This window comes from Macrotis lagotis, chromosome X, assembly GCF_037893015.1.
Source record: "Macrotis lagotis isolate mMagLag1 chromosome X, bilby.v1.9.chrom.fasta, whole genome shotgun sequence".
Classification (NCBI taxonomy): Eukaryota; Metazoa; Chordata; class Mammalia; order Peramelemorphia; family Peramelidae; genus Macrotis; species Macrotis lagotis.
The window spans coordinates 689887249-689901782 of record NC_133666.1 but is presented as its reverse complement, the minus strand read 5'-3'; the positions used below and the strand labels follow the sequence as shown (position 1 = coordinate 689901782).

General features: G+C 41.4%; 1 protein-coding gene across 1 annotated transcript in view; it reads right to left on the bottom strand.

Annotated features, from left to right (window-relative positions):
- Positions 1–14320, bottom strand: part of ZNRF3 (zinc and ring finger 3) — a 71587-nt gene extending 57267 nt beyond the window's left edge. The window contains exon 1 of the mRNA XM_074206247.1: positions 12122–14320. Coding sequence (XP_074062348.1) covers positions 12122–12247 — 126 coding nt within the window. The 5' untranslated portion in view covers positions 12248–14320. The remainder of the gene's footprint in view (positions 1–12121) is intronic.
- Between the last annotated feature and the right edge of the window lie 214 nt (positions 14321–14534).

Below are 14534 nucleotides of genomic sequence, written 5' to 3'. Positions count from 1 at the left end.
CCCAAAGAGATCAAAGAAAAGCAGGAAGGACATCTAAACATAAAAATATTTATAGTAGTTTTTTTTGTTGTTGTTGTGGCAAAAATTTGAGTGAGGGGGGGTTGTACTAAGTCACCAGTTTCACTTTCTCCTCCAGAGCCATCTGAGTCCAGTGGCCAGATATGGATCAGGTCAACTGCAGGTGGCCCTGGATATGAGGCAGTCACGATTACGTGATTTGCCCAAGGTCACACAGCTAGTAAGTGTCAAGTCTGAGGCTGGATTCAAACTCCTGTCCTCCTGACTCTAAGGTCAGTGTTCTATCTACTGAACCACCTTGCTGCCTCTTTCTGGAGGAGGAAATGAAACTGGTGACTATGCACAGCACCCCCTCACTCAAATCCAATTCATGTGCTTGTCATGGCATCACTTCCCTGATGTTGTGGTCTTCTTCAACAATGGACAAACATTAATATTACGCTGCTCTAGAAATAACAAACAATGGTTTCAGCAAAACCTAAGGGTTATATGAACTGAGGCAAAATGAAGTGAGTAAAGCCAGAAGAACATTGTACAAAGTCACAGCAATGTTGCAGTGATGATCAACTGTAAAAACCTTAGCCACTCTCATCAAGACAATGATCTAAGATAAATTTCTAAGGACCGATGATGAAACATGCTATCTACTTCCAGAGAAAGAGAGAACTGATGAACTCTTGAAGGCAGAATAAAATCTATTTTCTTTCTTTCTCTTGGACCCTTTCCCCCTTTTGCATGACTAACCCTGAAAATATACTTTGTGACTTCATATGTATACTGGATATTGTATTTCTCAATGAGTGGGGAAGGAGCAGAAAATACAATAAAATACTTTAAAAAGTGAAACTGCACCTCCTACTGATGCTTTTCCCAGTCCCTCTGAATCCTGGCACATTCTCTCTATTATTTATTTCCTTTTTGTCATGTGTACAGTTCGTCTGTGTATATTTGTTTATCTGCGGTCCTCCCCATTAGACTGTGGGCTCCCTGAGAGGAGGGACTATCTTTTACTGTTCTCTGTCCTCAGGCTAATGGTAGATGCTTAATGATTGATGGGACCAGGTGACGTTTTGTGTTGTTCAGTCACATCTGACTCTTTGTGAATCCATTTGGGGTTTTCTTGGTAGATACTGAAGGGACTTGCCATTTCTTCTCTAACTCATTTTACAGATGAGGAAACTAAGGCAAACAAGAGGAAGTGACTTGCCTGGTATCAGAAGTCAAAGTTGAATCCAAGGAAGTCAAGTCTTTCTGACTCTAGGTCCAGGTCCATCTACTGTGCCATCCATCTACTTGCCCAGGTTGCACTTAATGTGACCATAGCAAATGCAAGTTAGCTAACAGTTTTAATACTGTCAATCTTTACTCACCTATTCACCACATGTGGGTATGGTACTGTGTAAATATTACCAAAAGGTATGTTCATTTTTTTAGAGACCTTTAATAAAATGGACAAAAGGAAGAATACTTCAGATGGAAACGTCAATGCAAAAAAAAAAAGAGACTAGTGATTACTTCAGAACAAAAATTTTTTTGTAAATTGAACAGCACAAACATGGTGTTAGGAACTCTTAAAACTGAACAAGATTAGGGAATGTAAGAATTTACCATAGAGTCTGTCACAACATGCAGGTGGCAAAAAAGAAAGACAAAATGACTCGGTTTTTTTGTGGTTTCCAAACAACCACAAGGAATAGGAGGATTACAATGAGAGGAATGGGGGGCATCTTTTAACAGCATGGGTTGAGGACTACAATCAGCAACCATTCATTTTACCAGAGGAGCAACTATTCAGAAAAAAGCTTCAAGTTTATTTAAGGCAGTGAAATAAAATGGAGATGAAGTGCATAGGGTAGACATTTATACTTCAAGTGTCAGTTGGGTCACTGTGTGGTTCAATCTCTTTGAAAACAGAATTCAATATCACATTAAAATCACTGGAAAATCATTCAAGATGGACAACACTATGGCAGCTAGACAGTATGAGGTTCTGAAAAGAATAAGGGGAAAAAAGTGGATATGCTGATGATATAGTCTGAAAACTACCACACAAAACATTTCCAAGAAAGAACATTTCTAAGAAAGAAAAGTGTCTAAGGATTGCCTAACACTTTTATTGGGAGGTCATTAGAAATGGGGGATTTTAAATTAAAATCAATGCATACTGGCCTAAAAATCCTTGCACACCAAGAAGCTTCAGTCATCGATCACTTTAGTTTTGTGGTGGTCAAATAAGAAAGCCTGGGTTGATTTTTAAGCTACTGAGAAATACTGCAATGATACTAATATTGCCTTTAAGGTATTACTGTTCTAGGTAATGCCAAATGATCCAACTTCATTTGGCTCACTGTATGAGAATGTGAGCATGAAAGTTTGCCAAGATGCAGATAAACTCTCTGGACTTACCAACATACATACACACATACATACATACATACATACACACACACACATATATGTAGTTTTAAAGAGAGAAGATAGCTTTACTTTATGCTGCTAAAACTATTTTCTATGAAAGTGATGTTTTTGTCCTCTCATCAGTATAAATGTATCTTTAACCAATATTCAGTAATCTTTAATTTTTAAAATTTTGCTTTCTATGAACACTGATTTTGTAAACTTGAATCAGAAACACATTATTCCTATGATTTTGTTATATTGAATGAATTATTACATTAACTGAACTAAAAAAACTTTTAAAAAACCTTTCATTGAAATATTTCCATTGGACAGAAACTAATGACCACATTTTATGTATAATAAATTCAAATAGTGTGTATTTGAATAATGTGACTTTGGAATTAATAGAATTCATTAGTCAAACTATATAGACTTAGCTAAACAGCTATCTTCCACCTCTCCTATTTTCATTCAGCTTTGATAAATAAAATAATTTTTAAAAATTATTAGTATTCTTTTTTAAAAAGTGAAATAAGTTATGATATTAAAATATAACTAACAAAGATAAACTTCTATTTGTAAAGAATATGTTTTAAGCTCCTAATAACCTTTAGGAAGGGGGAAAATGCTAAGATAGCTAAACAGTAAATTCTTTTTGTTTTGTTTTAGTAAGGCAGTAGGGTTAAGTGGCTTGCCCAAGGTCACACAGCTAGGTAATTATTAAGTGTCTGAGGCTGGATTTGAACTCAGGTGCCCCTGATTCCTGGGCCAGTGCTCTATCCACTGCACCACCTGGTTGCCCCTACTAAACAGCAAATTCAAGCTAAAATATAAAACTTTTGGCTTTTTGTCAAAGGGATGTCTATCATCTTTGCTGCACCCAGCAGTTCTGACCACATGCTAGAATCTGATGGGAAAAGAGAGCTAAAAAGGAGGGCTTTGGCAGCCAAATTAAGGAAATGAAAATCATTTTACCTGTTCTGAGGTCTTCCATCATATCTGTATTCAATTTGAGTTATTTGAATATGTAATCTATCTCAGAAAATCAGAATTAAGAACCAGGAAATGGGTTATAATAGAAATAACAATCAAGTCCCGGGCATAGAGAAAAAAAAGGCAGGGCAGACACTGAGGCAAGGGATGGAAAGCTGCCCAGGGCATGTTGGACTTGCTGAGCTCTCCTATCCCTTAAGGGCCCTTGAGTTGAGGCTGTGTGACTTGCCAACCAAGTACTAGGTACACTAGAGAGGAACTCTGTGCTGAAGGGTAAGCTGCACCTTAGTTATGAGAGAGGTTTCATCCAGTCCTGAGCACGGAAAAGAAAAAGGAAGGGAAGTGAGCTCATAGACCATTAGGCCGACAGACTCGGGCTTCTCTACCTCCTCAACAACTTCAGTCGATAAGAGTTATGTTTGGGAGCAGGGGAGATTTCCTCTGGTCAATATTTGTGGAATTACTATGGTGTTCCTCCAAACACCAGATCAATTTGAGGCCTCCAGAAACCCCAAGGGAGGTGATGACCCTGCTATAGTCAAACCACAATGTGGTCAGTTATGGTACCACACTTGGAGAAGGACCACTGACAAGCTGGAGAAAATCCAAAGGAAGGCAACCGGTATGGTGAGGGGTTGGGAGACCATGTCATGAGAGGACTGGTTGAAGTAACTGGGCACTTTAGCCCTGAAAAAGAGAAGTCTCAGGGTGACATTAAAGACTAGACTACAAGAGAGACTAGACTAGTCTAGTTCGGTTTGACCTCTTCACTGGTCTTCATAGTCAAAATGATTTTTTCCCCTTAGCACAGTGACATACCCCTACTGGAACTCCTAAGGTTTCCTCTAGTTGCTAAAATTTAAAAAGGAAGGAAGGAAGGCAGACAGGGGGCAACTTGTATTTGGTTTGTATGGTCCTTCACTAGTCAACATTGGTGAATCTCCCATGCCTGGAAATTCATTCTTTCCCCATCACTAGGGTCCTTCCATTTTTTCAAGATGTCTCTCAAGGACCACTTTTCCCAATTCTACCCTCAATTTGTGGCATCCTCCCTTCCGTGTAACTACCTCTCACTGATAAATCTATTCTGGATACATGGATACATTTCTACTCCTACCTCTAAGTTCCTTAGGCAGCTACCATTGCTTTTTTTTTTAATCTTATATCCCCAGGTCCTGACACAATGGATATTTAATAAGTAGCTTGTTCACTGACGTTTGGCAAAGGTAATCCAATCAGAAGCAAGGGACAGAAATTGCAGAGGCAGATTTAAGGACTGATGTGAGAAAAACTTTCTAATAATTTGAGTCACCCTACCTCCAAGAGGAATAAGTTGCCTCAGGAGGCAATGGGTGGTTCTCCTTTGTTGGAGCTGATCAAGCACAGTCTGGATGACCACTTGTTAGATCTAGTGTGGAAGGAATTCCTGTTCAAATACAAGTTAGGATCAATAACCTCAGTTGCATTACAACCAAGGAACTGAACTTGCTAAACAAATCAGTCATAAGACATTGACTCAACAACTTAGCAGCAAGATGCTGCAGATGATTGAATGCTGCAAATCACATTAATCACATCCAGGTTACAGGAAACATCTCTATTCAGGCTTAGATGCAGCCCTGTAACACAGAACAACAAAGACCTCACTTCTAGCTAAAGCTAAGAGAGAAAAGCTCCTGTGGCTTGACTCCCTCTGAAAGAAACAATTATTTATGGAATTCTCACCATTTTTGCCTGGAATTTATGGGAATCTCATCATTTTTGCCTCAATATGTTTTACTGCTAACTTTTTGAGTTTAAGCAACTGAAATTTCAAGATAGAGTGGCTCAGAGAATGTCAGTTAGATGACTGACTGGATCCGCTACAATTTTATGACACATGACCTCAATCAGGCTCTCACTGATGAGTAGCAGATACTCATATTTCCCTCATCAACTCTCTACCCTACTTTCCACAGTAGTTCTTCCAACCCTTTTCATCCCTCCTCAAATCTCCCAAAATTCCCTCTCCACCCATTCCCCCTTAGCTATAGACCTCCTATCTTACAAGAAAAAAAATGGAAGTCATTTGTTGCAAACTCCCTCCTTCCCTCTCTTCTTCATCTCCTATCCTGCTCCTTGTGCCTCCTTTACATCTCCCATGATGAAATGGCATCACTCCTTAACAAGACCAACCCCTCTAGATACCCATCCTATCTCCTCCAATAGACTGTCCCCCTTCCATCATCTTTTCTCTGTCACTAGTCTTCAATCTTGACCTGTGGACTGACTCATTCTCTGCTGCTTATAAACATGTTCAGGTCTTCCCTATCCTTAGAAAACTCTCACTTGATCCTTCCACCCCTGCTACCTATGTCCTATCTGTCTTCTGTCCTTCGAAGCTAAACCCCTTCAAAAGCTCACCTACAACAGGTGCCTCCACTTTCTGCTGTCTCCTTAACTCGTTCTAATCTGGCTCCAACCTTGTCATTCCCTGCAGTTACCTACAATCTCTTAGTTGACAAATCCAATGATCTTTTCTCAATCCTCATTCTCCTTGACTCTCCTGAAGCCTTGGATACTAGTGATCACTCTCTCTTCCTTGATATTCTTTTCTCTCTAGGTTTTCAGGACATTCTTCTCTTCTAGTTCTCTTCCTATCACTCTGACTGCTTTTTCTCTCTCTCTCCTTTGCTGGATTCTTATCCAGATCATGCTCTTTATTGTATGTGTTCTTGGGGCTCTGTCCTGGCCCCTCTTCTCTTCTCCCTCTCTATTTGGGAAACTTCAACAGCTCCCATGGACTATGGGATCTCTGCAGATGACTCAAATCTACTTTTCCTGCCCCAACACTTCTGCTGACTGCCCATCCCACATCCCTAACAACCTTTTAAATGTATCAAACTCGATGTTCAATAGGCATCATAAACTCATTATGTCCCAAAACCTGAGTCATTATTTTTCCTGGCTAAACCCTCCTCCCTATCCCCAACTTCTTGATTACTGATCGCCCCCAGGACCACATGTTGAATTCCTCACTATATCTCCCCCACCATATCCAAGGCCTTCACTTTTACAACACCTCCAGCTGAATACACCCCTCCTCAACAACTCTGACTGCCATTCACGTCTTTTGAATTATTATTAATTATAATCTGATTAAAAGTATAAATCAATTTTTAGTATTGTCATTTTTACTACATTGGTATGGCTTAGCCATGAGCACTGAACATTCCTTCAGATACTTAGTTGTTTTTGATTTCTTAAAGGAACACTTTGTAATTTAATCTACACAAGTCTTTTGTGTGCCATGATAGGCCAATCCTCAAATATCATATGCATTTTTAACAATGTGGAGAAGGACTTCTCTTTCTTTTGTTGCTTTTTTGTGCTTTGTTACTATTTCATCAAAATGCCGTTCATTTATGAGTAAATCCTCAAAATAAATAGTAAATTAGTAAATAAATAGTCAATCCTCAAAATAAATAGCAAATCCTACCATATAAATCTTTGGTATCCCCAATTTTGCTGAAGCTATTATTTCAAGTAGCATTATTTATTATCCTTTTTAGAAAGGATGTATTCTTTCATTAATCTGCTAGATGTCATTACAATAGGGTCCAAGTTCCAGATGAACACAAGTTTGCATCAAGATCAGAACATCTCCAAGGTCCCCAATGGTTCTGAGAGTCCATGGTTGATCGCTGTTCACAAGATTAAACGATGTGTCTCATACCAAGATATATGAGGGCTGGTTGACTCACATTTGAGGGCAAGCTCGTTTCAGAAGATGAGCTTGTCCATAGTGTCCTCAAAAATCCACTGATGTAGATGTCTAGACTGGGGTAGGAATTATATAAAGATATTCAAAAAAAGCATGCAAAGATGACTGAATAGAGGATAATCATTTAAACTGCCATTTAATGTAAAGAGCAAGGCAAGTCAATTCCTCTTGGTCTCAATTTCCTTATTTTTAAAATAGAAACAAAAACAGTCCTTAGTCTTCTTACCTCAGAAGTCATTGGGAAGACAGACTAAATGGGATTTTTCACACACACACACACACACACACGTTGTGCAACTTCCAGACTAACAGACCATACCCTCCTGGTTTCCTACCTGAGCTTCCAATTCAATCCAGCAAACATTTATGATGGACCAGGCCCAGTGTTAAGCACTGAGGATATTATTACTAAACAGAAAGCCTCTGCCCATGAGGAGCTGATAATCTAATGGGAGAGAGAAGCAATTAAGAGGGAAGGCAGGGGAAAGAGGTACAGGAAAATCTTGTTCTTTGGAGTGTTCACCAGACAGGGGAGCAGATGCAGAGTGAGGGCTCTCTGAAGGAAAGCCCTGGGGGGAGTTTGCTCCCCCTCTGATCCCAGGGCAAAGGAAGCTGAGGGCAGTTACCCAGCAGCTCCTGAGGAGAAGAGTTTCAGCTGGGAGGCAGGGCAACCTAAAGCAGAACCCAGTCACTGGCCCTAGAGGGGCAAGGCCATCCCAGGTGCTGCTCCTTCAATTCCGTGCACACTTGCCTCCCCTTTCCAATTCAGTGGGTCCAGTGTCACTAGACTGATCTTCCTAGAACTGTGCCTCTCTGAAGTTACTCCCCAGAGTTGGCTGTTGTTCCATAAGCTAATTGCTTACTAGAGTTCTCTATCCCCATGAAATGAAGCCTCAAGCCCTTCTGTCTGTCATTCAGATTCTCTTTCTCATAATTTACCTTCCATAATATATGACTTGCTTCTCCCTCAAGTTCAAACCATTCACTCTTGAGGATGAAGAAACAGGAGCAGAGAAGTGTGAAGACTTAGCCACTCTCAGAAGGCTGGTGCTCAAGAAGGAGGCTTCAAGACAGCTCTGTCATACTGACTAGGGGACAAACGGTGCTATCTGATGCATCAAGGGCAGGAAGACTGAGACCTTTCCTGCCTGAAACCTCTTTAAAGTCCAGAGCAAATGTGTTTCAAAAGCCCCACCCTCATCTTCCCCAGGCACTAATCACTTGGCTCTCTTTCCCTCTCCCAACTCTTTCTGCACTATTATCTGAGTGCCTCTTGAGAACATCTCTATCTCCCTGACTTTTAGGATACCCTGTCCTGTAGGCCACATGGAACCCATAAAGCTGAACAGCCAGGAGGCCAACCAAAGTTCCTCACATCCAAACCAATTCTGTAGTATTGAATTCTTTACCTCTGTCAAACGGCCACACAAGTTTACACTTTTAAGGGAAAGAAATTAAGATCAGTTTCATCATTGTCAAGAGTAGAATGAGGTTCCTCCCATACTTTGGTTATAGTCCTTGGGAGCAAAAATGGGTCTTCCTTTTACTGATGACCCCTGAGACAGTCTGCCAAGGGCTTCCTAGGCCCTCTCCCTTGGCTAAACTTGGCTTTGAAACCCCAAGCCAATCATTCCCTCCAGCAGCCCAAGAATTCCAGAAGGGCATTGGAAGCCATCAGGCCTCTCCAACAGCATGGGAAGTCAGTCACCACTGAAATGCCTTAACTTTAACAACATTTACAGACATTTTTCTAAGATGTTTCCAAGCATTCAATAATATATCAAGGTGAGTTAAATTTGTTTTGTACCCTGCTCAGTTTCATCAGAGCTCCTGAAGCATCTCAGTATCACAGTACTGGTTGCATTTTTTTTCTCTTTTGAGAACACTTTATGGCCTGACATTCTTTCTCCTTTTACTTTCCTTGTGGTGCTATGCTAGTGTGTGGGTGGGGGTGGGGGTGGGGGTGAGCAATGGAGGAGTCTTAGGGGAAGACAGGTCAGCAAGGGGAGTTCCTGCTGATGCCCCCACCATTTTTCTTCCTTCTTCTCCCCTCCCCCATTCCTCCACATATTTTCCAGAATGCCTGACATGGCTGTGGTAGAAGAGACTGCCTCCCCTCTCTGGTTTTCTGCAAGTCTCAACACTCACTCACAGGGGCTCCCCCCACCCAATTTTACTTGGCAGCTTAGCTTACTGATTTCTCCTATTCTCTTTTTTTCAGTCCTGAGGCAAACAGAATGAAATGACTTGCCCAGTACCAAACAGCTAGGAAGAGTGAGGCCACATCTGAACTCGGATCTTCCTGACTCTGGGCCCAAGCGCTAGCCACTGCACCACCTAGCAAAGATTTCTAAAATGGAGCTGAAAACAAATTTTTAAGAAGATTAAAAAAGAGAAACAAAGAGGCCCCATTTATCATATCATCTTCCTTGAATCAGGTTTTAAACAAACATGAAATTTTCTTGACTCGATGAGCCTTGTTTTCCCCCCCATTAACGAGTTTATTTAGAAAAAACTTCAAGTCAAATTCCTCTACTGGCCTGAGGAAAATTCTGGTTCTACTTCCCTACCCAACAAGTCAGAAAGGAGGAGGTATTCCTACAGAGTTTACTGAATGAACCTCATGAATAGAGAAACTGAGGCTGGAGCTGCCCAGGCCTTCCAGTCGAGCAGTCTCCACTGTCTGAAGCTTTGCCAGGGCAATCAGAGAACAGGTGGAGGGTCTTCTTCTTAAGGAAGGAGGCAGCCACGTCTGTAGTGCAAGGCCCTATTCTCCTGATGTTGGAGGAGACATGTTCCTTCAAGCCCTAGGTCAGTACTGCCGAGCATGGTCACTGACCCTTCAAGAACAAAGTAAACTAAACCAGAGAGTGGAAAGAAAGCCATTCTCCTGGAATGTGGCAAACACCATCAGAGATAGGGGTGCCAAGAGAAGCTTGAGAGTTGACCACCCTGCAGAGGGATCTGATCACTCAAGCTTTCCTATCCCCATCATCCAGTTCCAAATTAATGTGAGAAATCACTGAGTGTTTGGTTGTCACAAGATATGAGAGGATTCCACAGGTATCTGTCAGAACAGAACTTTACAAAGGTGGAGGTCTCTGGGTTATTGATTAGGCTAAAAGATATAAGACCACCTGCAGGAATGTGGGAATAAGACAAAAGAACACTGACCAATTACTGAACCAGAAGGGTTCTTCTAGCTGGTCTGGGTTGACCTAAGGTCCCTGACCTTTCACAAATACACATGCTTAATTAGCTTCATGCATATTAACTTACCCTTTGTGATGCTTGAGGCTCATGAGTATAATAGTATGACCAGGGAGAGGGGACATATTAGGGAGTGACATGGGGTAGGCATATCACTTAGATCGTATCCCTGATGACATGGACCAATGTCTGGCTTGGAAGGGAGGAGAAAAGCCTTTCAAATCATATATAAGACTAGATATTGTCGCAATTCAGGGCTCTCCTCACTAGGGGGAGTTGTCCATTTCCTGCAGGAAGTGTTAAATAAAGAATCCTGTCACTCCAAGCTAAATTTCATTATTAGGAGACAGGTCTTCCCACTCTGGTAAAAGGGGTTATGGGTTCATTTCTAACAATTAACAAGAGGTGCTCAGAAACATTTAACAAAAGAAGACTCCCAAAATATCAATAGTCTGAAAATACATAGGGCTGGAGCTAGATAAAGCTTGTGGAGGCATTCAAATCAAAGAGGAGCAAACATTGTGTCTACTTCCTCTAGCCTCCAGATTTCCTAGGATTGAGAGCTGGAAACTCTCTTGTCAATCATTTAATCTCAGCTTCCCCCATGCCTTTAGGTCCTTTTTATAGATAAACCAATAGATGTAGAAGTCAAATGATCTGTCTGCCTAATGACATTCAAATTCAATAAAATAGCCCGAAGTCAAACTTTTAACCCAATACTCCAAGAAGATTGCACAGTCCTGGTGTCTGTCTCTCAAAGCCTGAGTCCACATACTCTCCTCTTCCATGACCTAAACTCAGAAATTGAAAGAGTTCTCCCCAAATCTCTCCAACTCCAAAAGTGAAGGCAAAATTTGCCCAAATGGCAGCATCTTGAGGATATCAACCCCAGACACACAGGTAGGCAAACTGCAGTCTGCTCTTCTCTGAAGCCTGACTTGGAGGGTTCAGTGGGCACTTATCTCTCCTCCCTCAAAAGACATCAGCAGATTTATATCAAGGGTCAAAAATGATGGTATTCTCTAGAGACTAGTTATTCTCTGGGTCACAACTTGCTAAAAAAAAATATCCACAGTGAAGTAAAACCAAGAACACAATGAAAATGTGTAAAGAAAAAAAACCTGGAAAAACATTAAGAACAATGGCCAAGCCTGGCTCCCAAGGCCTCCTGGAAGCTGCTCCCCTATCTCCTGACTCATCCTACAGAACCCCATGAACACCATTTGACAGGCTGGACAATATTCATTTGTGACACGGACTGTGTTTTTTTCCATTCTTGGAAGGAGCTAGCTAGCAATAATAACACCAAAATAAAAACCAAGTCAACAATGAAGCATCTTTAAAAATATACAAAGGAAATCAAAGGTGGTTCAGAAGATCCGCATGTAAGCGGGACTGATGGAAAAAAAATCTGCTGAAAATTGTAGATTTTTAAAAAAAAGCAAGTTACACTTAAGAATCCTGGTCCATACAACCTTTTACTATTCTGCTTTGTAAGTATAAATGTTTTTGACATTCATGAAATTCAAAGTAAATAAAATGATGTACTGGGGGACTAGCCTATGGGCATTCTAGTGAATGAACCCTCGGAAAAGCCAAGATGGGTATTTTGGTCCCAAAGAAGGTGATCCAATAGTGCCATATTCTCTCCATGACCAGGTGGATCTTTCAGTGGGATCAATGGGTTACTCCTCTTTGTCTCTATAAAGGGAAGGCCCCATAGGGGCTGGTTCTTACCTTGCCAAGGACAGTGAGACAAGGCTTAGGGTCCAGCTCTGGCTGCTCCAGCTTCACAACCCCCACCCAGCCATATTCATATAAGTCTTCTTCATCATTGTTGTTACAGAGTCCCAGCGGGTGCATCTAGGAAACAAAACAGGAGACCTGGAGTTTAAAAAACAGGCAACACTCCACAGCCATGAGAAAGCCATCCTCTGCCCCATATCCCACGGTGACCAAGGGTGGGCATTTTAACAGCAACAACTATGGCCCAGTCTACTCCCCTGCCCCTCCATGGCACCATAGGCACCTGCACAGAGGTCCTTCCCTCTTTTAGGACCCTCCCTCACTATCCTGATCCATCTTTAAACACAGAGAGTCCCCTCAGCTCCGCTGTCATCAAAGGCTCCTGCCTGCACCTGAGTGCTTGGCATGTGAAATCCCCCGTGAACAGACACCTCTGCCAACTAGGTGCTGTGCTCATGGTCTCACCAGGGAGGAAGTCTAGCTCAGAAGCCAAGGTCAATCCTACTTTACTGAAGATCATTTTCCCAACTGCTCTGAAACATCATAAATCCAATCCAGCTTCTTATGTTAGTATTTCTAAAAACTGATTATTTCTTCAATGTATTTCCTAAAACAAGGCAGATCACAGCCAACACTCCTTTCCCCTGCAAATCTCAGTAGATAAATCATTAAAGAACAGGGCAGCTAGGTGGTACAGTGGACAGACTGCCAGGTCTGGAATAAGATCTGAGTTCAAATCTAGACTCAGATATACTACTAATTGAGTGACCGTTAACTCTGTTTGCCTTAGTTTCCTCATCATTAAAATTAACTGGAGAAGGGCACGACAGATTGTTCCAGTATCTGTCAAGAAGAAAACCACAAATGGAAGTTACAAAGAGACAGACAGGACTGAAACGACTCAACAATAGCAGTAACAACAACAACCATTAAACAAATAAAACCCTCTCCAATAGTTAGTTGGCCTCCTTGGGATCCACTTTCAGGTGATCAGCTTCTCCAAGTCTGAACAGACTGGCTGCTTCACCACCTTCCAGGGGCTTGGCTGGCCAAGCCTTCATGGAACTCAGCAGAGGGAAATCAAAGGACTGAAGACATCCAGATAACAGATTCTGATTTCACCACTGGATATACTGCTTTTGCAAGAATACTTCCACTCACAGAATACTAGTAGCAAGAGAACATCTTTCTAAGGACCAGACTCTTTATTGATCCTCAGTCATTTCAAGAGGTAGGGACTCATTATTTCCATTTTACAGATGAAGACATGGGGTAACCCAGGTCTAAGCTTCTGAGGTCAAATTTGAACTTGGGTTTCCTGACTCCAGACCTGAGGTTCTGGCCACTGTGCTGCTGCGCAGATGGTCTGGAGCAGACCTAGAAAACAACAGTATTCTTTAGAAACACTTTTTGGATCAATCATGAAGTATTTATTAGATACCTTCTATGTGCCAACTCTGAGCTGGTACTGTAGAACTAGGTCAAGAACAAGCCAGTCCTGATTGTCAAGCTGATGGTCTAGAAAAGGCAGTCTCCCCCTTAAGATTTTAAGATGGAGATCAATGTATACCATGGAAACAATGGAAAGACTAACAGACTGCCTTCTGTGGGGGGAAGGAAGCAAGAATAGGGGAGAAATTGTAAAATTCAAAATACATAAAATCTTTCTTTTATAAACAAACAAAAAAGATTCTAAGATGAATTTTGCCATCCAGTAAGCAGCCATTTCCCAAGTGTCTCCATGCTAAGAACTATCCCAGGCTCCTGAGCACCAGCCCTCCCTTCCAGGGGCTCACTTTCTGAAGGGGGTGGGGGATGACTTATTTAATTTAATTGTACACATAATCTAAAGAATAAACACCAAAAATAGTGGGAAGAAAGAATTCAGGGAAGACTCCAGGTAGGTAGCACTACTGGAAATGAGCCTTGAAGGGAGGGGTTCAAGCCTGCAGAGTAGAGGAGGGAATGAAAGGTCAATGCTAAAAACAGGGTAAAGATCTCTGTGACATACTGTGGAATGGGGAGGCTAGAAAGAGAGGCAGAAAAGCAGGCTATGAATAACTTTAAAGGCTAAACAGAAGCATTTATATTTTATCTTCCAATATATGAAGCAATTGGATTTTATTTTATTTAGGCAGCCATGTGATGTATATAAAGTACTGGACCCTAAATCAGAAAGACACTAGTTCAAATACTGCTACTTACTATGTGAGCCTGGACAAGTCATTTAACCTCTGTCTGCCTGTTTCCTCATGGATACAATGGGGTAATAATAAGCCCCATCTCCCATGGATACTGTGAGGATAAAATGAATTAATATTCATAACATGCTCTGCCAACCTTTCAGTGGTATATAAATGCTAGCTATCATCATCATCATCATCACCACCACCACCACCACCAC